General features: G+C 47.8%; 1 protein-coding gene and 2 long non-coding RNA genes across 4 annotated transcripts in view; 2 read left to right on the top strand and 1 right to left on the bottom strand.

The window, feature by feature from the left end:
* The window catches only part of LOC122892666, a 225,782-nt gene extending 214,541 nt beyond the window's left edge, over nt 1-11,241 (top strand). For both annotated transcript variants that reach the window (XR_006381438.1, XR_006381439.1), the window contains 3 exons: nt 4,591-4,649; nt 8,927-9,047; nt 10,872-11,241. This is a non-coding gene — a long non-coding RNA (uncharacterized LOC122892666). The remainder of the gene's footprint in view (nt 1-4,590; nt 4,650-8,926; nt 9,048-10,871) is intronic.
* Nucleotides 11,242-14,411: 3,170 nt separating this feature from the next.
* Nucleotides 14,412-21,968, bottom strand: BOD1 (biorientation of chromosomes in cell division 1). The gene is made up of 4 exons (XM_044229406.1): nt 21,480-21,968; nt 17,389-17,513; nt 16,113-16,309; nt 14,412-15,160 (listed from the first exon to the last, which is right to left on the bottom strand). The coding sequence occupies exons 1-3, from the start codon at nt 21,966-21,968 to the stop codon at nt 16,114-16,116; spliced, it is 810 nt and encodes a 269-aa protein (XP_044085341.1). The 3' UTR covers nt 14,412-15,160; nt 16,113.
* A 42-nt stretch (nt 21,969-22,010) lies between these two features.
* LOC122892646 lies at nt 22,011-25,941 on the top strand. The gene is made up of 3 exons (XR_006381436.1): nt 22,011-22,231; nt 22,860-23,008; nt 25,832-25,941. It is a non-coding gene; the product is annotated as an uncharacterized LOC122892646 (long non-coding RNA).
* Nucleotides 25,942-26,809: the final 868 nt, after the last annotated feature.

Here is a 26,809-nt window from a genome sequence, read left to right as displayed (position 1 = left end):
AAGGTGGGGACCAGGCTGGGGTCCTTTCTCTCCAGCTTAATGCCAGGCTGCCTGGGCTGGATCCTGGGTCTGCTACCCACTACCTATGAGCCTGGGGATAGGTTCTTTGTTCTCTTTGTGCTTCATTTTTCTCACCTGGAAAATGGGTGAGTGGGGGCAGTAATAATAGGACTAACCTCACAAAATCATCATGAGGATGAAATGCGTCAGTGGTGTGAAGGGCATAGACTAATGGCTGGCTTATGGTAGCTAGCACTTAAAAACAACAAAAACAAAAACAAAAAACCCAGCCCCTCCGAGGGTTCTCCAAACCATCCACTCACACATAAGCAGTAGTGGTCTCTGCACACTTTACTCAAGATCTGGTACGAGGGCCAGAGGTCTGGGGTTACATCATGCTCTCCACAATAAAAACCCTAAAGATGTCCTTCTCTCGTGTTCTCTTTGTTCATCCTGCTTCCGGCGTGTCTCTCTCTGGCCCTTTGGCCCGGTGGTCCCCAGCCTTCCCATGTCTCTTATCTAGTCCTGACTCCCCTCCCCCCGGGAGAAGACACCTTCCTCTCCCAGTCTCCTTGTCCCTGTGCTAGTCAGTCATATCCTTGTTCATTTGCACATGAGCTAAGGGTATCACCCTCCAACCCAATCATTCAGTCAAAATATTTTTTTCAAAGAAATATAATGTCCTCCCCGGTGGATCCTGGCAGAGGACATCTTCTCCAGCCTTCCATGCGCAGAACTGAACGTGGGGCCAAGGTGTACCTGGGGAGTCCTGTTACCCTACTTCATTTCTGCGTCTGTAGCCCTCGTTGAAAAGTGAGTTCCCTGAAGACAGGGGTGACACTGTATTCACGACAGCAGGGCCTGGCTCCAGGGGCACGGATGACATGTGGATAGGGGGAAGGTGTGCCGCCTTTGCTCTCTGCGGCGTCCTTCAGCAAGGCTTTCTGGGCCCTTCCTCTGCTCTCATGAGGGGCTGGTTCACCACACCCTGACATGCTCCGAGGTCCAGGCTCCCTCCTGGGAATGGTGCCTATTTAGTGACCCACTAGTCATTTCCACTTTTATCTTTGCCCTTGGGCTTCCGAGAAGCTTGCTCTGAGCTTTTCCGTAGCAACACAGAACATTCGCAGCTTTGGCATTTAAAATTACCCTCTTTGGGTCGTCTTGCCTTAAACAGAAAGAAAACAATGAGACTCAAGTGACAAAACTAATGGGAGACCCCTTCCCCACCCCCCCAAGGCCTGAATTCAATCTCTTATTTAAAACCAAATATAAATTAGAGTTATGTACATGTATCCACTCACAAGCAACCAAGAGGTAATACTCCTTTTTTTAAGATTTTATTTATTTATTTGACAGAGGGAGAGAGATCACAAGTAGGCAGAGAGGCAGGCAGAAAGAGAGGGGGAAGAAGGCTCCCTGCTGAGCAGAGACCCCCAATGTGGGCTCGATCCCAGGACCCTGAGACCATGACCTGAGCTGAAGACAGAGGCTTAACCCTCTGAGCCACCCACGTGTCCCCAAGAGGTAATACTTCTATCTGTTTGGTCAGATACTAGCTTAGTAAATGCATACTTTTAAAGATACACACAACTGTGACTTGTTCCAAAAATAAATTGAGATAGCTATAGAATTATAAGTTCATATATATCTTTTTCATTTCATTTCATTTCATTTTACAAATACTTATTTGGGGGGTGCATGGGTGGCTCAGTTGGTTAAGCATCTGACTCTTGATTTCAGCTCAGGTTATGATCTCAGCGTCATGAGATCCAGCCCTATATTGGGCTCTGTGCTCAGAGGGCAGTCTGCTTGAGATTTCCTCTCTCCTCAACTTCTGCCCTTTCCTCCACCCTCTCTTAAAAAACAAAGAAGCAAACAAACAAACAAAAAAAACACTTATCTGGAACCCATTCTGTGCCAGGAAATGTTTTAAGAAGGCTACAGATGCTGACTCACTGACTCCTCGTGACTACCATTGGAGGTAGGCACTATGAGAATCCCCATTTTACAGATGAGAAAACTGAGGTACAGAAGAATGAAGTGACTCATTTAGAACACATAGCTGGTGAGGGGCAGCCAGGAATCCAGGCAGTGTGGCTTCAGGGCCCATGCACTTAGCAGCTACACTATGCTTCTAGAACTTCAAGGAGCCTAGGAAATCATCTCTTTGTTTCCCTGTGTGTCCATTCCTTGAGCAGACTCACGGTGAGCCCCACGGCTGTGCCGTGTCCACCCAAGGCACTGGCCACACCGAAGGGACAGTGTCTGGGGACTGCTCTTAAGGGACAGCCAACCTGTGGGCCTTCCCACACCAAAGGGCTGAGTGCGGCGTCAGGACCCCAGCCCTAGGAACGCACTCAGTGACCAACTTAGGGTGTGAGGCTCAGGCGCCCTACTTACCCTCTAGTCTCTGTTTCTTCAGCCGTAGCATGAGCGTCAGACCCCGGCCCTCTTGGCTGGTTTTCAGGGTGGGATGAATTGGTGCTTGGGAAGGGGCCTGTGGAGCCCTGAGGGACACCTGCTCAACCCTCCTCCTCCTCCAGAGAAACATCACCCGTTCGGCCTCTGGTCTCCGTGTCTATTTGGAGGGAGAGTCGTTCAACAGATGTGCTTTGCTTTTTGGGGGGTGCTGGGGGGCGTGCTCGGCGCTGGTGAGGGCAGGGTAAGGTGGACTCGATGGCAGGCGGAAGTGAGTTTCCAGCGTGGCGCAGGGCGAAATGTCAAGTGTGATTCTGCTTCTGTTGGCTTCCAGCAGCACAGTTGACTGAGAGGCGGTTTCTTTATCTGTGATGGTGCTGGTCACATGAGGACCGTGAGGGGCTTAACTGAGATGGGTGTGTAAGAGCCTGGGTATGGGCACTGGTGCCAGTCCCGCTGTGTGGGCTGCATGGGGTCAGACACTAAGAGGAAGGTGCTCCCCATGGAGAGGTCCCATAGCTCAGTTAGAAGGAAGATGCTGGCCCGGGGCTGGCCAGGCCCCACAAAGGATGAAAAGGACAGAAGTTAGGGACACCACGTGGATGCCATCCGGCTTTCTGCCCCTCACTTGCAGCTCTGCCTGGGCAGGGGTCTTTCGTGGTCTGCCCTGCCCTTGGCTTTGGTGGTTATTTGCATCCAGATGGGCTGCCACCCTCCAGCTGACCTCTTGCAAGGCCGGTGGCCTTTGGGGCCACCAGAGAGTGGGTTTGTACTTACATGGCCTTTGTCTGTTTATAACAAGTGGCACTGATGAGACCGGTGCTATGGTTGGACTGGGGTCCTACCCTATAAAGACGGCTTTCAGGCCACACTTGGCTGGAAATTTGGGGACAAGAGCTGGGTGAGATAGAAGGCGAGGTCAGAACTGGCAGGTAGCAGCAATGTTTTAGGCCCTTACTACATGCTAGGACTGTACTAAGGGGCTCGCATGCATTGTCCCAGCTCTTTGGTCCACAGAGAGGCTGAGAGGCCTCTCTGGCTGCTTAGCTACTGATTGGAGCCCTGATCTCTCTGCAGGTCTGTGCTATCTTCCCCTTGGTTACTCTGCCCCAAGTGAAATGAATACCAGCAGTTTCCATTTAAAGATCCTCTGTAGTCTTTAATGCAGCATTGTAGATAAGGAGACTAAGGTTCCTAGTGGATCAGTGACTTGCTTACTGTAGTTCACACAAGTAGGAAGCAACAGAGCTGGGGCACATCACCCAAGGAACCTGGCTGTCCCACCAGGAAGGTCTCCTCTGACAGACACTTTTCCTCTAGGAAAACCCAAGGTGTACCCCTCCTGACCTGTCTTACAGGTCATCTCCTGGCTCCCTCTTTCAGCATGCTGCACAGGGTGTGTCTGAGAAGTATGGAAGTCTGGCCTGCTTCTCTGCCCTCAGCTCAGCCATCTCTGAGCTCCATGACAAGTGATGCTAGCTCGCTCAGCTACACAGGGGTCCACATGGTGGTCTAACCCAGGTGGGTTTCCCTCCAGAGCTGTTGCTTCTTGCCTCCTGTAGACCTTCAGGTTCCAAGGCCCTCTTGGTTCCCTTCCCTGAGCCCATCATACCCTCTTTGGCAGGTAAGCCTACTTCTGATCCCCTTTCCCGCTCAGATCTGCCTCCTCTCCTGCGTACCCCTGCCCTGTCCATGCCCCACCTTTTCCATCTCCCTTTCCTGTCCCCAGGTCTTTTGGAGCCTGCTTGCAAGATAAAGCCCATGCCTTGGGATGGGCTCCTGAAATCTCCTGAAGGAGACAAGCCCTTGCTCCGGGTCTGCTGCCCATAGGCCGGTTGGGCAACTTGGGCCAGGTGGCTTCATAGGCCAGGGCCTCAGTTTCTCCATCTGGAAAATGGAGAGATGATGGCTGCTTAGAATTCTGGGATGTTTCATGGTTGAATGATTCATCTACCCCTCCTGCTGCCCCTGCAGCCATTTCTAGGGGCAACAGCGATATTTAATGAGCACTGACTGTGTGCTCCACACTGTCCGTACTCTCAGGCACCGTCTCGTTCCATAAATGAAGGAAAGAGGCAGGCTGAGAGCATGGGTGTTTCTGAGCTTCCTGTTCTCACAGTTTCCTCTCCCTCTTCCCCTTCCTCTCCTATCCCTCTTTTGTTCCCACAGATCTTGGCCATGAGAGGACTGCCACACCTCAGAGCCAACGGAACAAGAAAAGCTGCCAGGTAAGAGGTGGGAGTTGGGATGCCTGGGTGACTCAGTGGGTTAAGCCTCTGCCTTCAGCTCAGGCCGTGGTCCCAGGGTCCTGGGATTGAGCCCTGCATCAGGTACTCTGCTCAGCGGGGAGCCTGCTTCCCCCTTTCTCTCTGCCTGCTTCTCTGCCTACTTGTGATCTCTGTCTGTCAAATAAATAAAACCTTCAAAGAAAAATAAAAAGAGGTGGAAGTTGAGGTGGCCCTGTTCCTTGAGGATGTGGTTGTATCACTCCTCATGAACGGATGGAGCCCAAGTCCATTGCCAGTGCCTCATCAGGGCACTTGAAAACCATCCCCAAGATAGCTGCTGGGAACTGTTTCTTTTTTTCTTTTTAGAGAGATTGAGCGCAAGAGAGAGAGCACATGGGGCAAGGGCAGAGAGAGAGACTCTAAAGCAGGCTCCTTGCTGAGCATGGAGTCCAATGCAGGGCTCAATCCCGGGACCCTGAGATCATGACCTGAGCCAAAATCCAAAGAGCCTTTGGTGCCCCCAGGTACCAGGTGGCACCCACACCTCCGGTTTCTGGTTCTTACAACAACCCCCAACAGATTTGCAAAAGGTCTGTTCCTGCCTCCCTGAGCCCCTGTACCTCCCTTCACTCTACCCTGGGGCTGATATCACAACAGATACTCCCACTCACCAGAGGAACGAATGCTATAGGAACTGGTAAAATTCTAGGGCCCCAGTTGGGCCACAGAGCTAGTGTGGTGTCACTGGTGCCCGTGCACAGGCCCAGTGCCCTTGGCCATCACCTTTCTCTGTCCATCCATGAGATCACTGTGGCACAGAGCTGGCTCTGCTCCCTTGGAGCAGGCCCGGGCATCTTCTTCCTCTTTCTTTTCAGCTTCGGAGGCTAGCATAGAGAGCAAGGCCTAGAAGAGTCCTATCCATTTCTTATGTTGTCCCTCCCTCCTCGTGGTCACCCAGCATGGGACTTGCTCTGGCCTGACTTTTCCTGGGTTCACTTAGGCTACACACCAGGCCTGGGGGCCCGTGTGCCTCTCTTGCTGTCCTTCCTTTCTCTTCTGCTCTGGTGGGAGAGGGAGCACCTTTGCAGCTCCCTGGGGTGACAAGTTCTGGGAGTAGGGTTTGGGCATGGGGAAACAGGCAGAGCCAGCCTTCTTAAAGCTTATTTTGGTTTAAGACCATGTCATCCTGGAACTGGCTTGGGCCAGCAGCCCCCTGTGTGGTCCGGCTTGTCTCCCTGGAGTTCTGTGTCAGGGCTCTGGCCACAGGCTCTGTGGATAGTCAAGGACCAGCTTACTGATGTCGACTGTGCAAACATGTTCTTTCTTGGGGTGCGAGGCTGGGCCAAGGAAGCACAGAAGTGGTCTGGGTCTCCACATCAGATGGGACTGGTTTACAGCTACAAACCACAGGGTGTTCTCAGCACAGACTTAACGAGGGGAAGTGGAATGATGTATTACAATACTCCTTTTATGGGGGTTTTATCCAATAATGTTCACTGTGTTTCCATCCTCCCTTGTCCAAGCGTTTATGGGGAGATGTGTGCTGGGCATGGAATTAATAAGATCCCAGCCTATTAATAACTTGTGGACTATAAATAAGTTTCTGTTAGTTTCCACAGCTCATGCAAATGGCAGAGTGGCCCTTTATCCAACCTGGCCCGGTGGGTGTGTGAGGGGGTCTTGCTGGGGGTATGAAGAATAAGTTCTGGGCAGGCGTGAGAAAGACAGGTGGCCTGCCAGCAGAATGGCTAACACAAGAGCCACAGCAAGACACAAAAGCCAGATTGGGAGTGGGGCCAGGGAAGAGCGGGTGTGGAGACAATCAGAAAGCACGAACAAAGAGAATACAGAGGGCTGGCTTGACCCCCAAACCTGCTCTCTCTCTCTCTCTGAGATCTGGCCCTGTCTGGGAGGTAACCCCAGTTTCCTCTTCTAGCCAAGCCTGGAGATGGCTAAGCCCCCCAGCCTGCCTGGCAGGGGCTATAACATGGAGATGACTCGCTGCATCAGCCATTCCATCTCTTCACTGTCACCACCTTGTGGTGACTATCACCTCTGGCCAGTTCCTTGTCAGGAAGGGCTCATCTGTTCATAACCACCTGGTCTTTAGGCACGGCTCGGGTCAGAGGTTTGCAGACTGAGCTACTAGGTCAGCATCTGTTGAGATGGAAGTAGGGGGCCGGGGACCAGCACGGGTGTCAGAGCCAGAACGGATGAGGGGTCAAGTGTCTGGGTTCGAGGTGTTGGCGGTGACAGGGGGTGGTTCTGTGGAGAAGTGACCAATCTCATGTAAACATATGGAGGATAGTGGGAAAGGCTAGAGAAGGAATGACAATTAAGGGAATGAAAGGAGCTCGAGTGCACCCCAGGAGGGTCTGGAAGCGGGGGCACATCTGGCACTCAGTGTGACTTTTAAATACCAGACAAGGGAATCAAAGCTTCTTGGAGAAATGGCAGATTCCAGGGCAGGAGCAGGAAAAACAGGAGGTAAGCCTCGTGTCAGAAAGTAAGGAGGTGCTCAAGGACAGATAGACAAATGTTGCAGGATACAAAAGCCATCCTGAAAGGCTGCCCACCAGCCAAATCTGGGACAGCCTGATGCCGAGCAAGGTAATAACCCCAGACTGTATAACACATTGAGTAAAATTGGAATCCATGGGTCCGTACAGATAGAAATGAACAAGTGAATCAATAAACAAGGACACGAAAAAGCTTTTTAATATGGTAGGATGCCAACTAATGAGTGTGGAAGGAACGATGGAATTACAAATGCCCAGTTGGCTGTGGTCAAGAGTGATACTTGGTTGAACAGAGCTGTCAATGGGCATGAATGCTGGATGAAGAGCAGAACATGTACCAAATCTCCCAAGTCCCTTCCCACAAAATACTTATTACAAATGGACAAAAGAGGGATGTGGCCGACACCACTTTGATCAGGTGATCAAAGTTAACATCAGCCACAGACAGATCTAACTCACGCACCCCATAGGATGCTGTGACCAGAATGCATCATCACTTCTGGGATGTTCCTATCAAAGATGCAGGATTAGATGCTCACCATGAGTAATCATCAGATGAACCCAGCTTAATAGCTGTTCTACAAAAGATCTGGCCTGGAATATTAAAGAGGGACCATTCCAGATTAAAGGAGACAAGAGAGATGCGGCCACTAGGTACATGTGTGATTCTGAACTGAATTCCTTCACTACACAGAACGCAATTGACCAACTGGCAAAACTGAAATGAGGTCTGAGGATGTGGTGGGAGAGCTCAGTGAGAAAGCCAGTCACAAAGCACAAATATGTACGGCTCCACTTAGATGGGGTGCCTGGAGACCGCAGAGACAGAGACGGCAAATTGGATGGTGTCTGCAGAGGGGGATGGCGAGCTGCTGGTAATGGGGACAGAGTTTGAGTTTAGGAAGAGTACAAGTTCTGGAGATGGATGGCGGTGACGGTGGAATAACATGGACTTCATGCTACTGAACTAGACCTTAAAGATGGTTAGGATAGTAAATTTTATGTATATTTTGCTGTAGTAAAAAAAAAATGAGGGAAAAATGTGTGGCTTTGGAGATGAACAGAGCAAGGCTGGACTCTTGGCTCTGACTCTTGTCATTGGATGGTCTCAGGTGAGTGCTTTTTTCTTTTATTGCCAGTGGGGACAATGACACCCTTTAGTGAAGTGGCTGGAGTGCTCTGCATGTGGCAAGCACTCAGAGGGAACAGGCTGCTTCCTCTTATCGTTGTGCATCATTGACTCTGTACCTGCAAGGTGCCTGCCATTTTGCCCATCACCTCCACCCCCAGCCCACCTGTGACCTGTTGGCCACTCAAAGCTCCTAAGCCCACCATCATCTTCTCTCCAGAACTTCTGGGGACAGTTGTAGAGTGCATCCCAGCTGAGGACAGACGTAGGAGCTGGCATGCTCGCGTCTGCATGAGCCTTCTCTGAAGGGGGGAATACGGACTTCGTACTGTGGCCCTTGCTGCTGGGATGGTATCTGGGAGATGGGAGGAACACTGGGGAGGACCTTCTCCCTGTGAGGCTCATACTCTTGGAATGTCTCCCCCCACACAAGTATTGTCTGTGTAAATAAGTAAATACACACATGGCTCCGTCATTACCACAGAGGTGCGGGAGAGGGGCCCCCAATCCCTCCTCCGTCTCTTCAGTGCTCTGTCATCTGGCAGTAGCCCCTAGCTTCCCAGCTGAGACTGCTGTGGCCCTTGCTGATAAAGTCAATGGATTTCTCCCTGTCTCCCTCTTCCTGTCAGCTCTGCAGCTTTGCCAAACACCGCTTCCCCCCACATCAGAGAAACCAGTGACCTGTATCTGCAATTTGAGGAAGAGCGACATCTTTCATGGCCACGGTGAAGGGCACTGCCTGACATACTTGTAAGTGTGCAATGAAGATTTTTTTTTGGAATGAACAAATCATTAAACGAACAAAATTTTAAAAAATATGACTAGCCTTAATGCAAAGCTAAGCTCAAATATCATGGCACCGACGAGCTCACAAAATCATTTTGATGTGCAAATAGCCAGAAATAAAGGCAAAAGCCATCTGTTTTTAAATAAAGCAGTCCTGGATGTGGGATTATATTTTTGTGTTGTAAAATGTCACCAATGGAAAAACAAGGTAAATATCGGTGTACATAGGCACTCTTGGTATTATGCCTTATTAACTATCTGTGAATTAAGTTATTACAAAATAAAGAGCTTGATTTAAGTAAAGTAGTAAGTGCAAGCCCGCTCTGTCAGAAGACACATCTGCCAGTCGGGGGATCATTCATGGACAAGTCAATCAGATGGCACTGTAAGGCTGGTCAGGACATTTGTTTAGCTGCAAGCTGCAAAAATGGCCATCGATCAACCTCTGTAAAGTGATGCGCCCTGGCAGCAGCAGCTCGGGGGTGGGTCATGTACCTAATGAACTTGTGGCTCTAAGAGGAGAGGTGGGAAAATTGATTTTTAATAGCATCTTATGGTTATGTGGCCTGCATGTAGCAAGGTCTTCCCAGAAAGAGAGATCAGAAGTGAATGTAGAGAACACTTATGTGACAAAGGCCTCCATAGGACGATCAGATAAGAATGTGGTGGTCTGGCCAACTTTTCAGCTTGACAGAATGGCTCAGGGAATAAAGTGTAAGGCTCAGCTTTTGCACAGAAACCCCATAGACTCAAAGCTTCCATTCAGAGAGAGGTATGAGAGCAAGGGAGCAAAGGAATACACCAGATTTATGAGTCAAGTCCCCCTAAAAATTTTGTGTGTGGCTTCTGGCTTATGTTGCTGGTTGGAATCTGTCTAGTAAAGCTCCTGCTATGTTTGTAAGATAGCCATTCTGACCCAAACCCCCACGATCCTCAGGCTCCAGAAGTCTCCGCTCCAAACTTACAATGACCCTTGGGGCTGTGGCCACCTAGAGCAGGACAGGGATTGAGAAAGCCGGACAGCCTCTCAGTTCCGACTCTCCAGGAGTGTGGTGTGGCCAGAGTGCCTTGGAGAACACCGTGGCCATGGAAGAACCTCCCAGAGGGTGGCACCAGAGGCCACTGCAGGCCGGGCCGGCCTACGGGGGATGCCCGGCCTGCCAGTCTTCCCCTTCCTAATTAATCTCTGTTAAGGACTCGTCGGGGGCGGGGGTCATCAGGTGGGTGACTTCTCTCTTTAGTTCTGAGGTTTGAGGAGGAGAGGCCTAATTGCTAACGCAGACAGCTCCTGGGAGTCGGTCGAGCTGGCTGAGACCACTAGATGGTACTTCAAGATCATTTTCCATGGACCAGGAGCAGGATCGCTGTGGGAAGACAAAGCATATTCAGGGTCGGGAAGGCACACTGAGGTAGCCTTCTGGGACTCGGCCACATATGGTTCTCTGCTTCTTCTGGGCATGTCTGTACCTCTCGGTGCCCTTGCAGTGAGGTGTGACCACGTGCCTAGCTGTGGCCGGTGGACTGTGAGGGAACGCCACGGGATCACTTGCAGGCCAGATCCTTCATCCTTCATCTGAGACCTTCTGTGGTTCTCTTCCTCTGCTGTGCTCTTATGGAAGAGGTCTTGGGTTAAGACGATGGGCTAAAATTTTGAAGCAGCCAGGATGCTAAATGTCACCTTGAAGGCAACTTGCCCCGGAGCATTGCCCGAATTACAGCCATTTTGTGCGAGAAACTTGGTGTGTGAGGCTGATGAGATTCTGGTGTTCCTTTGTTCATATGCTGTAGAAGAAACATGATCTACCGTCACTCATGCCGCCCCAGAGCCCAAGTGGCAGAGTCGGGACTCGGATTCTGAGCCTTGAACCAGCACACCGTATGATCTCAACGGATTGTTGTGAGACGGCCATCGTTACAACTCCAGGCCAGGCTGAGTGTGACAAGTTCTCCCACCTGCCCTTGGCGTCACCTCCATGCAGACCAAGTGCTGCCCCCTGAAGAGTGCTGCGTAAGCTTTGCCACATTCAGATCCCACCCTGAGCATCGTCTGACTTCTGCCATATCCAAACTCTTGCTCTTGTGAGGGGTGGAAGTGATTTTCTTTCTGCCCTTCAGGTACTTGGCTGAGACCCCTGTAATAAAAGAAAGGTTAACGAAAGAAACACGGAAGCTTCTTCACATGTATACCTCATGTCGCCATGGAGACACCCAGGGAAAAAGAAGTAACTCCCTGAGGTGGCTTGGAATTCAGGATTAAATTAAACAGGATTAAATTAAACAGGGAAGGAAGAGGGGTAGGGAAGCCTTTTCAGGGAGAGTCAGTGATTTTTAGGAAAGATGAAGAGAACTTTAGAAGAACAGATGGAAGGTATCCCAGTTTGTGATGAAGTTATCAGGGTACACTGTTGACTTCTAGTCTCTTCTGGCTGATGAACCTCCAGGGAGGGGGACCTGTGACAACTGTGTTCCTTTTGGGGTATCTGCCTTTAGGAAATAAAAGGATTTCGGTGAAAGCCTCTCCCCTTATTTGCTGTTTTCCAAGTGCCTGCAGCTCTAAGTAATCCATGTATCAGAGGCAAATTTGGGGATTGCAGGTCTTGAACTCCTGTGGTCATATTTTGGGGTGGCATATTCTAATACCCTTTACCCTCTCATTTAGAAGACTTTAAGCTTCATACATCAATTAGGCTACACAGACAAGCCCTCTTCTGGCTTCAGCCCTGGCGAGACTGCCATTCAGGGCAAGTCTGAGGGGCTTCTGAGAATATCGTGAGCTGGTTCTCAGTCTGCGTCCTAGCTATACCCTGAGCTCACCTCTATGTGCGATGTTCTGTGACCTTCCCTCATCCTTGGATAGGTTCAATATGGACACCCAGAAAGAGATGTTAGAAAGGGAACTTCAGACTCCATTCCAAGCTTGAAAATTCTGGAGCCCAACTCAGGTAGCTGAAAATCTTGTCTCCATGAAAATCAGTCTAGAAGATCTGGCCCTCGAGCTGGAGACATTTTGAATATTCATCACAGGATGCTGACCCTGTAGGGCAAGTATCCCCAACATCCTCAGGGGCCCTCATGGCGATGGAAATGAGAAGCTAGCCAGTAGCATCTGCATGTCCCACGTGCTATCCAAAGTGGGAGAGTTGCTACAGAGTTCTGGCAGATTGTTGTCCTGCAGAAATACAAGTATGTTGCCAAACCTTGACATTTTTCATTAGGAAGCAGAAAGAGAGCTCTATATGGAATTCTCCCCATTTTGAAATATTGGTAATTAAAAACAGAACAACAGACAACAGTTACAACTCCAAGGCCAATAGAACATGCCTGGAGGGCAGAGTTGGTTTGCAAGCTCTGCCCTGTGACAGACATTTGAATGAGGGGCACTTTAGCTCTAGGTATGCGTTGAAATGTAGCAAGAGCTCAAGCTGACTTGACTTTGGCCTACATTTGGAATGAAGGGTGGACCCCAAAGGACTGACAAGTCTGACTTGTTAAGTAATAATGAGGCAGAATAGCAAGGGGGTAGGGTGGGGAGGGCAACATGAACTTTAAATCCAGAGGCTTAGGTACAAACCTTGCTCCCCTACGTGACAGTTGTGTAGTGAGTACGTTGTTTCACCAGAGTCTAGGTTGCCTCATCCACAGAATGGAGAATAAATCCTAACAGGGTTGTGAGAATTAAATTTATGTGTAAGAAAATATCGGCCACCTGGTCAGTGCCTAGTTTGTCTACTTCCTTTCAAAGGCTCCAGAGTGAGGAAGAGATTTGACAAAAGCGGTGTTTCTGGAAGAAAGGCCAAATGGCAGTTTGGACACTGGAGACAGAGAGACTGGGAAGGTCTCAGGCAGTGTGACCAACTTGAGAGGACGAGTAATTACTACCATGTGGCCTTGGAGCCAAGCCCATCCCTAGTGACAAGACCATAAAAGTTCACCTCCTGGCTCCTCCATGGGTATGGTGATGGCCAGGGTGCGATACATAGTGCCAACAAAAGCTTGGCTGTGCCAGCAGTCCTGTCTGCTTCCCGCCCTGTCCTCAGCCAGCCAAGAGGGGCAGGGCCTGGCTGCCCGTCAGCGCTGATCCCGATGGGGAGTTTTCAAACCCAGACCTCAGTGCCAGCCTCAGACCTACGCCAGACCCTGACCTTTGCCAGGTCCCCACAGACATCTCCCTCTATCTTAAACAGCAATGAGTCTCAGCAGAGTTCTCACCAGCGTTCTGAGCTACTTACCCAACTCCTCTTTGGAAGACACTTCTTTTGAAAGTCAAGGAGATGTAAGTCACATGCACGCAATCCTACATCAAAATGCCCCAAAGCAGAGTCCTTTCAAGGAATTAAAAAACAAAACAAACTCAATAGTCTTGCCCCTCAGGAGCTGCTGGAAGAGAGAGGTTTACACACTAATCACAATTAAACTGTCATTGCCAGTCAACATCACCAGCTTCCCAAAAAAAACGATCCTTAAAGAGAAAATGATTTTTCAGGCGAAGAGAATCACCAGAAGAAGAGGGCTTGCTGGGCCCGTCGAGTCTAAGAATCCGGTCTGGGGTGGGGGCTGCTTTTCTAGCAAGTTCCAGGGTGATCCTGCTGCTGTTGGTAGGGGACTCTGCTTTCAGCAGCACTGATGAAATGGGTCTCTCAGTACTTACCTTAGTTCACAGTGCCAGTGAGCAATCCCAAAGGCATGGGAACCCATTTGCCCTCGATGAGTAAACAGAAGCCAGGGTAAACAGCAGAAATAGGGTAAAGCAATGCCAGAACATCTGACATAAGAGCCACAAACTTCACTTTATATAAGCCGAGAAATGTAAAGGTAGAGGTGGTTCATTTTAACGGGGAACCAGCTAAATAGGTTACAATTTATTGGATGAATAATATCCAGTGACAGAATCAACTAAGAACCCAAACTCTTGGATATAAGCTTTGATATTATTCAAGGCCTGCAGTACAAAGTGTTTGTCTGGGGCCAGCACGAGCATCCCCTGGAGCGTGAGAAACACTCTCAGATCCCACCCTAGAACTTCTGGGTCAGGATATGCACCTTTCCGAGATACCTGGGTGATGCTGCTGCTGTAAACTCAGGTTTGAGAAACACGGAGAGATGGTTCTGCCCTTACAACTAGGGAACAGCAGCAGTCATGGTCCAGGGGAGAAGTGGGACCACCTGCTCACTTCCAGTATTACTCACTAGCTTCAGGTCGTGGGCAGCTCTGAGTTCTGCTCATCCCCCACCCCCACCACTACTCACATGTGGGCAGGGAACAGCAGGCAGAGGACAAAGGTTACTCTTCACAGGCTCACAGTTCTGGAGGCTACACTCAGTTGAGGCTTCAGAGTATCAAATCATTTTATTACAAAACTTAAGCTATTTATTAATCATTCAACTCTTCTAAAAAACACAAACGTGAGAATAAAACAAACACACCCAAGACTCGTTAGCCCTTGCAGGATAAGCAGCAGACCTGGACGGAGAGCCTCCCAGTGTTTTTCCTTCTACCTGTTGTCCGCACTTCCTCACACATCCTACGGTCCTCTTACAGGCAAAGGAAACCGAAGCTACGAGGTTCACGTACAAGAGGGTCATGACAACTTTAGAGCTAGTTGGTGCTAATGGCTTATACACTCTAGTTGACAAATAAGCACTAATTCCTACTCCATGCTAACCTTTACTGTCATTCTTTGAAACTGCGTTTTTGGAACTGGTTATGTTCCTTCACTGTAGCTACAGCCCCTCTAGGGATCCCCGAGCACAAACCCTAAAATCCACACAGTCTCCAAGTTCAAGTATAAACATTTGTTTCAGGACAACCCCGGACTGATGTAGTTTCTTTACATCTCTGTAGTGTATGTTGGGTGTCATCCCCCTTGGCGGGCTGACCAGACGGCAGCACAATGAGGGGAAAACATGGTCAACTCTGTTACAGCCCATTCCATCTGGACACCGCCCCACAGTCAAGGCTGAATGTTGAAATCAGTGGTGACCTCAGCCTGTCTTCATTCGGAAGTTGTACTCTTAAGTAACCAAATCCATTTCTTCATGGTCAATTCAATGGTGCTTCCGAAGGTGTCAGACACACTCTAAAGAGAATCAGATGAAGATGCTTTTTGAAAGAGACTACATTTAATTTTACCTTCCTAAAGGAATTTACAGTTAAACTAGAAAGACTGGTAATGTTTTATACTCCACAATGGAATTGAGTTTTTCCCCCAGTCCAGGCACAAATAAGACAATCCCCCTCTTAAGGCAGTGCCCCACACAAGCATATGCTCTTGCTCTGTTCACTCACTGATGCCTTCCCATCATAAATAAGAAACATCTTAACGATGCTTACAGAGAGAACACCAAAATGGAATGAGGGGACAGGTGACTAACAGTGGCTAGGTAAGAATCCACTGCTTATCTGCTGGTCACTGCCCACATTTACTAATGTCTCAAAGCCTGCAAAAAGCATTGCTTTGTGGATCTGTAGCTGACTTTTAAGATTAATTAAATCCCAAACATAATAAGAAGGGACAATGCACATAACAAAAGAATCCTAAGGTGACTGACATTGTTAAACTCCAATCTCTAAACACAAGGAAATCCAGCGGGGCTTAAAGCAGACTGTGAGTCCCGTTTAGGATGCCTTTTTAGAATGCCGTGTTTGATTTTATATTCAAATCGCAAACTCAAGTTGAATTCATGTCTAGGCATGAGACTCGTTTAATCAATTTCAGAAAAATAGGACTTTCATTTGAATTTTTCTTGTGCACAACAATCACCCCTGTTGGTCTCTAATGAAATATCTATTCACAGCATACATGTTTAGCTCCAGGGGCAGAGAAGATCACACTAACACAGGAGAATGCTCCCCATTAGTTCTCAGTAAGTAAAAGAGAGACTCTTGAATAGTAGCTCAAGTCCATATGCAGTAAATGCTTTTTTGAATAAAGAACAGGATCCCCAGTAGTGGCTTACCCCTTTTCTATCCATTTTATATATCTACAAGCCAGAGATGAATGCTCCTGGACAAAAGACAGGATACTGGACCTTAGGAAGCATCCTGGGACGGAGCTGGGGGCTCTTGACTCTCAGGCTCCGGAGGGGGCGCGGGCACAGCTTCTTTTTTCTTGGCTGCCAGGAACTCGTGAATTGCTCTTTCTATCTGTGGTCTGAAGATGTGGTTTAGTTTGGGATCCACCACTTGAGAAATGATTCTGTCCACTCCAGCTTCCAACATCCCTGACCTTGTGGAGACAAAGAGACCACTCTTTGAAGGTCCGTGCACCCTCCCCCCAGCGACCTATTTGCACCATGCATACCTGCACTACAACATCAAAACTGGAAAAACGACACCAGTACGATCCAACCTTCCTTAGTTGGTTCCTTAGCCACACATGTGGCTACACACCATTGTGTGTTTGCACAGGCAGCTCTGTGCCATTTCAGCACAGGAGTGACTTCAGGTGACCACCCCCACAATGAAGAGCTCTCCTCAGCCACCACAGCATCCCCTGGTGCGACCCGTTTCAGGTCACACTCACCCCCACCACCTCCTGCCCCTAAGCTCTAGGCAACCCCTGATCTTGTCTCCAGCGCTGTCATTGTTCACCAGTGTGACATATATGGAATCGGCACAACACATCTTTTTTTGATACTGGCTTTTTTCACTCAGCATAATTTCCTGATATTTCTATTTCTAAAGAGATAGGCTTCACAAGCTTTTAGACATCCTAGGAGAGCCAAGTGGATCAAGACCTGAACTTGAGTGCTAGTAACAAGACCAAAAAAAGGACCACGAGCACATTAGAAAAAGCCAGATGCCATGACCGGCCTCTGCTGTTGGGCCCAGTAACACTAAGAAGTCACCTGGATGAGCCAGCAGTAGCACCTTGTTAACTAAGATTCAGTGTGACCGGAAGACATGCTTTAATAAGACTCCAGGTCTTCCTGAAAGCTGCCCTTACACTTTAGACCTCTCACCCAAGATCCAAACACTGCTATCTTGGTAGAAAACGCCCAGGTATGTGCCAACTACACTGAAAACTTCAAGCAAGCAGGGAATCATGTTTCGTAATTTGGAGTATCTTTCGAGGCACCTGTTCGAGTTTACACAGGAGACCTACGGAGGCTGGATAAACTAGCAAGAATGTCAGGTGAGCCCTTTGATTACTTGAACCTTAACTTTAATAAAGGGGTGGACTGCTGCGACGTGTGCGTGTGATTTTCTGTAAAGTACCATCCACCTTGACCAGTTAATAACACCTATCAGCTTTTCTGTGCCTCGTGCGGTGAGTATTTTTCACTCTTAATTCTGATTACTTACTGAACCACACTTTGCCTCAGACCATTTCGCAACTGGTTTTTGTTCATTGTAGGATTCCATTCCTGCTTGTCCAGATGTGTTGACACAAAATTATCCACTTTCTGCCTCAGGTTCTGGTAAGCCGGCTGAAACATTTTAAAAAAAGAGGTAAGGTAAGAAGTTATATGCACCAAAATTTTAGAAGTCAGTCATTCAAGGATACGGCTTTCCACAGAAATGTAGATGTCTCAAGCCCTTAAAGACACTTCTATCATGACAATGAAGATGGCCCTGAGGCCCAGAAGAGTATGAATTAACGAGCAACAAAGTGCTAACATTACAGTGGGCAGGCACAAGGCCAGCAGATGCCTTATCATCCCATTTACTTTCCAAGTAACAGTACAGGGAGATTCTATTAACTCTCCTGCCCCCACTATAGAGATTAGAAATTCATGCTTAGAAAGGGGAAACAACTTGCCCACATGGCCAAAATGTGGTAAATCCAAGGTTAGGATTAGTCTGTTTCCTAATCAGAGGAACTGGGATCTAGCCAGGCACCACGACTAACTGGCTGACTTTCAACAAGTCACCAACCTTTCGTCTCAGTTATTTCCATTGGTAAACCTGAAATGTTACCATCCCACTTACCTCGCAGGGTATCCCAAGCAATAAATAAGGGCTCAGGAAAGCCCACCACATAAAATGAAGGGCTGCCCAAATGTCAGCACGATGTGAGAATGGAGACTGAGGTCAAAGCCTATGGGACAGTTGGAAAGGCTGAGGGGAAGCACAGCTTATGGCCAAAAATGGAGCTTGAGGCTCTTATTGGCTTAGAGTTGATTTTAGACCCAACTATGATCAGGACAAAATTAGAAGGAAGTGAACACATGGAATTTGTATTCTTAGCCTCTAAGACCTTCTGGTATGATCAAACCAGGTATAATAATGTGCACTGCTGCTAGGCATCACCCCTGCCTCCTTCCGCCTGGGCAGAGACTGCTTCTCTACCCCAACGACATTGAGTTTCAGCAATGCAACATGGTCTGGTCAATGGGGTGCTAGTGACAAGAAGCCTTAAATGCGGTCATCCTCTGTCTGGCTTGGTTCTTGTGCTCTGGTGACCCTCTATAAGGGCATGTCTGAGACCTAAGATGAATTTGTATGCAGCCAAGCTAAACCCAAGCCCAGGCCACCTGAACCATCTAGCAGAAGCCCACTTAGATTAGCTCAACTTTAGCTGACCTGCAGCGCTATCAGCATGAAGATGAATGCTCATCATAAGTCACCACGATTTGCTTCATCGTGCAGTGTTAACTGTGGCAAAAGTCTGTGGTAAAAATCAACAACGAAATCAGCAGGCTTCAACTCTACAGGTGGGCTCTTGCCAAAGTCCTAGGGAACTGACTGACAAACACTCATGTACTATCTACCTAGCAACTCCTCCTTCCTCTCCTCACAAGGGTAGGACAGAGAGTGCCATGTTCTCCTGACCACAAATGGGGTGCCTGACCCACGCTAAGACAATGCTGATGTTCCCTGGGATTTTCAGAACAGGAATTGAGAGTCCCTTTCTAGAAGAAGAAGAGGTAAGATGTAATCACAGTAGGAGTAAACGAACGGATGATGCCGCTCTGCGGTGACAAGACAATAGCTATTATGAAGAGCAGAGATGAAAGACACCTTGTGGAACATCCCTGGTTCCAAATGCATTGCTACTCTTCTGACAGCCTGTTCAATCAGTCCTTTCTTGGGGTGCCCAATCAACAGATTCACCCCTTTGCTTAAAGAAACTGGAATTAATTTGTCACTCAGAACTATGCATCCTGATACTAGATTTTCTACTATTCCAAGTAAGTCACCTGGTTTGAAATGATAGTTACTGTTTACTGAAAAATAACGAAAGACAGCAAAGGTCACCACCAAACCTGAATAGATCTTGGCAACACAGAATCATCCCTTCAGTTCTTAAAGTGAAAGGACAGAATGGGCCTGCCATGAATATTCTATTGTATTATCTATCCCTCACTTGATTCACTTCACAGTTTGTTCTATTCATTTGTATTTTGGGTACAATGCAAAGTAAATTACAACATCATCAGTACACTTTCCTCGAAATATTTCAGCAGTCTGGGAAGGGGCCCAAGAATATACATTTCTAACAAGTTCTCAGGTCATGTTGATGCTGCAGATCCAAGAGCCACAATGAAAACCATGGAGCTAAAGCCACAGTGACTGAAAACATGCTTCCAGAATTAAAACCACCCAGTGACTAATGGAAGGAATATTTAAGATGTATGTGGGGAAGGCTCCAACTCTTCTTCCCCCAACAGCTTTACAATACTATTTTCTTTCTTTCTTTTAAAAATAACATGCACAGGAGTGCCTGAGTGGCTCAGGGGGTTAAAGCCTCTGCCTTTGGCTCAGGTCATGATTCCTGGGTCCTGGGATCAAGCCCTGCATCGGGCTCTCTGCTCAGCGGGAGCCTGCTTCCCCACCCTCTCTCTCTGCCTCCTTGTGATCTCTGTCAAATAAAAAAATAAAATCTTAAAAAAAATAGGGACGCCTGGGTGGCTCAGTTGGTTAAGCAGCTGCCTTCGGCTCAGGTCATGATCCCAGCGTCCTGGGATCAAGTCCCACGTCGGGATCCTTGCTCGGCAGGGAACCTGCTTCTCCCTCTGCCTCTGCCTGCCTCTCTGTCTGCCTGTGCTCGCTCTCTCACCCTCTCTCTCTGACAAATAAATAAAGAAAATCTTTAAAAATAATAATAATAATAATAATAATAACATGCATGAGGTGCCTGGGTGGCTCAGTTGTTAAGCACCCGCCTTTAGCTCAGGTCATGATCCCAGGGTCCCGGGATCGAGCCTTGCATCAGGCTCCCTGCTCAGCGGGAAGCCTGCTTCTCCCTCTCCCACCCCCCTGCTTACGTTCCTTCTCTCCCTGTCTCTCTGTCAAATAAATAAAATCTCTTAAAAAAAAGTAAAAATAAAAATAACACGTATACCACATTGACTTAGACACATAAAACAGAAAATGATAGGAGGGAAGAGCTTATGATGGAAGTTGAGAGCATCCAGAGTCCTAGGAAAGGTGGAAGCTCAGGTGATACGTATCTGAGACCTTTAAATAAGGAAAATTAAACATTAAATATTAAGCACTTCTAACACCATGTAGCGTATATACCATTTGGTCTACATGTCAGTTTTCTACCCTACAGTTCAAACTTTGAGGACTGGTAGTGACTTACTTGTTCCTGTATCCACACAGCCTCCATGCTGTAGGCCAATAAATGTTCAATGAATAAATGGATGATGTCTTTCCCTATCTTTGAATTGTAATTTTAAGTTCACGATCTTCATGTTAGGTAGGCAGATTTTCTCGAAGACAAGAACTTACTTCTGTAAAGGGGCTTAGTCAGTAACAGAACCTCCTTAACCTGCAACCCTAGTCTTGTTAGAAAAGCTTCTGAAAAGGGAGAAAATGGAACATTCCAGCAACTACTGTATGTCTGACACTTAACACAGCTGACTTCACTGAATCTCCATGACTTTGGCAAGTAACCTGAAACAGCATTTTACTAGGGGTTAACCTATGGCATTAGAATCTAAAATTGCCACCAAACCCCCTTTAATCCAAGGTGGAGTACAAGATGGGCTTCCGCACAGTGTATCTTAATTCAACTGGATGTTCAAGCCTGCAAATCACTGAGCTAGAGAAAAGGAAGGAACAAATAGCTACAACGTTCTGATGACTGCATTCAAAGCGTTCTCCCTTCCTTACCTGGCTTTCTCCAATGTTCTTAACACACAGAGGTCTGTTACTGAAGGGCTTAAAGAAGTCTCAGCTTGGGAAAGATAAGAGCTAGGCTCTGAAACCAGTACTGAGTCCCCAAGTTCAGAGAAACGACTGGACCGTCACACAGCTAACAGTGATGGGAGCCCAGCCCACGTGTACACCACTCAGAAAGCTTCCTGTACTGCCTCAAGCGGTCTAACACCTCACTGCTGAGATTTTTGAAAGTATCTTTTGTTTTCCTTTCTGCTTTAGAAAACCCAGCCTGCAACACTGCCGTCCTCACGCCCAGCCCAACCCCACCCCCTTCCTCCCAATACCTTGGTGTCCACGTCCGCCAGGCAGTCCCGGCGGAAGCTGTCAAACAAGCCCCGGCTCTTGAGCTGCTCCACGATGAGAGCGATGAGCTGTGGGTCTCCGGGAGGCAGTGAGGCCGGGTTGATGGGACCGCCGCTCCCACCGGCCCCTGTCGCGCCTGTCGCCGACCCCGCCGAGGCCTGGCCCGCTCCGCCGCCACCCACGGAGCCCGTGCCCCCGCCGCCGCCGCCGTCCGCCATGGCTGTGCCCTGGGCCCACAAAGGAAACTGAACACGACTTCTCAGGGACAGAGGGTCTGGGTCATATAGAGGTGGCAGAAGCGCCCAAGAAGGAGGTGTTGGGGGGAGAGGTGGAGGAGGGGAGGGAGAAGGCGGGGGCGGCGGCGGCGGAGGAGGTCGGCTCTGATGCAGCGGAGGTAGTGGTAGGAGCGGTAGAAACGGCCCGCTCCATCCCGGGCGCTGTGCAGATGACGTCACAAACCGTCTTTGCATTGTGGGCTGGGAAGTTTTTGACAGTCAGCTCCGCCTTTTTTTATAGGTAGCGTTTTGGCGATGGAAACTACAATTCCCGCAAGGCTCCGGCGCCAGTTTGTGGGGCAGTGTGGGAATTGTAGGCTCAGGCGCTCATGATTGCCAAAACCTGCGCAGGCGTTCCTGGACCAGTCACTGCCTTGCTTGCTTGGAATCAGCACGTCTCAGCCAGTGTCCGATTATGAGAACCATCTGTGGGACTGAGTAAAAGTGCAGAGCAACAGGTTTGTCCCTGAGATGTTCGGGTTCAGTATTTCTCCGTTGGGGCCAAGGAGTCTGCTTTTAACGTGCACACCCACGCCCTCCTTGAACAATAGGAGCCCGGGAAATTTGGGCAACAGTGGACCAATCAAATTTATATTATGTCAAAATGTGTAGGTACTTTTTCCTCCTTCAAATTTAATAGCAGTGCATACTTATTATTTTTTTAATTGGAAAATAGGGGCGCCTGGGTGGCTCAGTAGGTTAAACCTCTGCCTTCAGCTCAGGTCATGATCTAGGGGTTCTGGGATCGAGACCTGAGTAGGCTCTGCTTGGCGGGGAGCCTGCTTCCCCCTCTCTCTCGGCCTGCCTCTCTGCCTACTTGTGATCTCTCTGTCTGTCAAATAAATAAATAAAATCTTTTTTTAAAAATTGGAAAATAACAGAACATTGTGACGAAGAAGATAAAAGTTTCCCTGAATTTCTTAACGTGTGTGGATTTGGTCCCAGATAATAGACACTGTCAATAATAATGATGATAATAAGAAGAAACTAATATCGAGTAACTGGAATGTACCAGGCATGATGCTAAGCCCTTTACCCAGTGCTTGACAAGAAACTAAAGCAGATACTGTTATTGCTGTTTTACAGATGCAAAAATGGAGACAGAGTTTGTTGCTCTGGTCACATAGCTAGAGGCTGAAGAGGAGGCTTTGAACTCAGGTTTTCTGAATACAAATCTTGCAGCTTTTAACCCAAGCTATGCTACCTCCTGAGATCTAGAGGGCATCACACACTAGGTAAGGCTTTTTATCCTGATTTGGTTTTAGCCTTGGTTCACCACGGGAACCCCATGGAGGTCACCACTCTCCTCTCCTCCTCTCAGCCTTTTGCCTATTATTGGCTCAACTCCTGCCCACCTGGAGCAATTAGGTCAGCTTTTGTTATCTCCTCATCTTTTATAAACAGTGCAGGGGATGTAAATAATAAATCCTGCAACACCATTGGTTACTGGGCAGAGGCAGAAAGGACAGGTCTGGGATGCTCTCTGCGTTAACATTTCCTACTCAAGAGAGTTAAAACTAAATATTCAGATGTTTGTTATTTTTTTAAAAAAATTATTTATTTATTTGATAGAGATCACAAGTAGGCACAGAGGCAGGCAGGGGTTGGGGGGAGGAAGCAGGCACCCTGCCGAGCAGAGAGCCTGATGCAGGGGTTGATCCCAGGACCCTGAGACCACGACCTGAGCTAAAGGCAGAGGCTCACTGAACCACCCAGGTGCCCTCAGGTGTTAGTTTATACTCATCCTTTAACATCCACCTCAGTCTTTCTCAATTAATGACAAATGTTACTGTTAATGACATTCTCTTAATACCTCACCATCCTTGAATTGACCCAATGCCTATTCTGACTGACTTCTCACTTAACCAGCTTTTGCCCCAGGAGAAGCCCAATTCAGGCTGCTTGTGCCCCAGGTTTGTTCTCTTCCAAGCTCTCTGATCACTATTCCCAGCCTTACTTTCTTTCCTCTTCTGACCCTCAGAACCTATCTGCCTTTGGTCTCACAGATGTAGACTTTCAGAGGAGACTCTCTTGTAGCGGTTATTATAATCAAAAGTAAATAATTAATAGACTCATTAGCCACTTGTTGCCCCTACTATAATGTAAGCTTTAGAGCTGGGACCACGCCTTGTTGTTCATTACTGTGTCCCCCGCCTGAAGCACAAAACCTAGTTCAAAGTGAATGTGTAAGTTCCTGTCTGTTTCTGGTATGTTTAGGATAAGGTCAGAGTGTGTGTGTATGGAGGGTGGGTATCACCTAAGCCACAACCTCCAGAAAAGTGAGAGTCATTATAGCAGGAAATACTGGATTAGTTTATTTCTCATGGGAAAGTGATCCTGGAGATTGGCAATGGGTGGTTCACCGTTTGGCAGTCTTGGTGTGGGGACCCTTGTGTGTCCCAGGTGGCGGAATTCTGAACTGTGAGAAGATGTGCACCATATATCTGTGATGTTGCCTCTGGAATTGATATAAATGGTGTGGGGTGGGGGTTTGGGCAGTCAAGGTGATCAAGCCTAAGGGAGGCTTATTATTCATCCAGACTTCTAAATAGGAAGCCACCACTTATATCAAGATGCTTTCATCTCCAGTCAAGGAGTGTGTAATACACAGTGCACTAGGGGGCACCATTGCTCTGTTGATAATCCAGGACCTTTAGCAAAATCTACGGAGATGATTGCTTTAACTTTGGCCCAGGAAGTCTCATTTTCAGGTATTCTTCGGGTGAAAATAATTGTTGAGTCTCAGTTTTAAAATTGGTCTCTTGGGGCGCCTGGGTGGCTCAGTGGGTTAAGCCGCTGCCTTCGGCTCAGGTCATGATCTCAGGGTTCTGGGATCGAGTCCCGCATCGGGCTCTCTGCTCGTCAGGGAGCCTGCTTCCCTCTCTCTCTCTGCCTGCCTCTCCATCTACTTGTGATTTCTCTCTGTCAAATAAATAAATAATTAAAAAAATAAAATTGGTCTCTAACAAGTTTCCCAATCCCAGTGACTTGGACATACTAGGTTCTGGACTATTTTTTATATCAAAGATTACATAGAAGAGTGGAAGCCCCATTAAGCCCAAGTCCAAGTCTCAAAGGAGAAAGGGCAGGAGCTGGAAAGAGTTGAGATCTATAGGTTGCCAAGGGAGATATGTAAAAAGCAGCCAAGTGCATGCAGGGCTTTCTGCATCAGGTGGTACAGGATTGGAATTCCAGCTGTCACTTTGGGACAGTGTGGCTTTGGGAAAGCTGAATCACATATCCAAGCTTCTACTCCTCAGGACCTTGGAGAGGATTAAGCACCATTTTGGCAATCCACTTGTGTAATTCCTGGTCCTCAGCAAATGTTTAATAACATTTCAGTTGCAGATCTACCCCTGGGTTGGGGCATTATTTAATTTAACTCTGTCTCCCCCACTGACCTCTAAGTTCCCTGAATGTATTGTCTGTTTCACCTAGAAGAGTGCCTGGTATATATAGGCTCTTGGGAAATGTATGATGGAGGAAAAAAAAAAAAATGAATGGGAAATTTGCTTTTCTAAGTATAGGATAAGGCTGTTTAAGATTTTTGATACTGCCTTCAAGCAAATGTCAGAATATAGCCAATATTCAGAGGGGTCAGCTACAGTCCAGTAAGCTATCTGTATTATGTTCTAAATGGTCTGTGATTTATGACCACATGGACTAGGAGACTGGGCCAGGAAGCAGACCCCAAGGTTAGAAGTCAATCTGTGGGTTGCCTTGGTAACCTTCCAACCATGTAATCCAAGATCCTGGTCCCCAAGCAAGAGCATTGCAGAGCCCTAAGAACTGAATCCAAGGCTGCATTTAGATACCACAGCCACTTGGGGTAGACATATGGTTGGTTCTTATTCATGTTCATGGTGCAGCCCTTTTTCTTCTCGCTTCCGTGTCGCTGTCCAGAGAGCTCTGCCAGTTCTTAGTCTGGACAGCTGTTCGTTTCCTAATTAACAGTATCCAGAGTTTCTCAAGATTGCCTGTCTGTAGCGTGTTGGCTCCATTTATACCATGTAATCTCCGCTGCTTCATTTTGTTTGTTTCTTTCTAATATTTTCCAGCATATCTAATGACAAAATGGATCCAAATATACATTGAAAACCAGGGCTTTAATAAGCAGGAGTCCATAGCACCGATCAGTACGATCACCATCTTTCCTACTGGACATGCATCTCAGGTAACATTTCAGGCTCCGGTGTTTTTAACACGTCATTTTGAATGATTTTTACTAAAGGATTTCTGGTGAAAGAGGCAACCTCAGATCATATTGAGAAGGGAGTGGGAAGTTTGGAATCTGGGCTGGGTTTGGACATAGCACCTCTGCTTATTGACTATGTGCCTTGGGGTTATCCATGAACCCTTTGGAGCCTCGGTTTGCTCATCTGTAAAATGGAGATGGTATTAATACCTACCTTCTGTTGTCCTGAAAATCAGCCATCATATCTATGCAGTACCTGGTGCATAGTAGACCCTTAATAGCTAACGATATGGTCTTGGTACAACACCCTGGTGTACTCGGTTATAGTCTATGAGTGGGGCAGAGATCTTGATTAATAGGTATCCAGAATTAATGTACATGTTACTTTAGGAGTTTTAATCTTGTGATGACCTAGGAAACCACTCAGCTGACCTCTAAACTGGTGAGCTTGTCTACTAGGAGCCAGTGAGGCCTCTGCTCCATGTCTCCTCACTTTGGGACCCAGGATGACAGATCAGTCGCTATCTGAAACCATGCCAGTTATCACGAGTAAAGCCAAGCTCATAGTCAAGCCCTCCATGCTATTGCTGCTAGGGTCTGGACCCATAGTCTGCCTTTGTCGTCATACTTCTCACGCCATCTCTCATTCTCCTGTGATGCTTCCGATCTACTACATATTTATTTCTAGTTGCTAATCCAATATCCATTCTACTTCTTTACTAACAAAACCTAGTTTTGTTTGAAGCTGCAGCAAGCCCTGCTAAAGCATCCTTCCCTAGATTCTCCTATTGCTATGGTCACCTATGTGGGGATGACCATAGGTCCTGCTTCTGGTCAGAGA

Source organism: Neovison vison, chromosome 1 (genome assembly GCF_020171115.1).
Source record: "Neovison vison isolate M4711 chromosome 1, ASM_NN_V1, whole genome shotgun sequence".
Taxonomy (NCBI): Eukaryota; Metazoa; Chordata; class Mammalia; order Carnivora; family Mustelidae; genus Neogale; species Neogale vison.
This window is presented reverse-complemented; position numbering and strand designations above follow the sequence as displayed.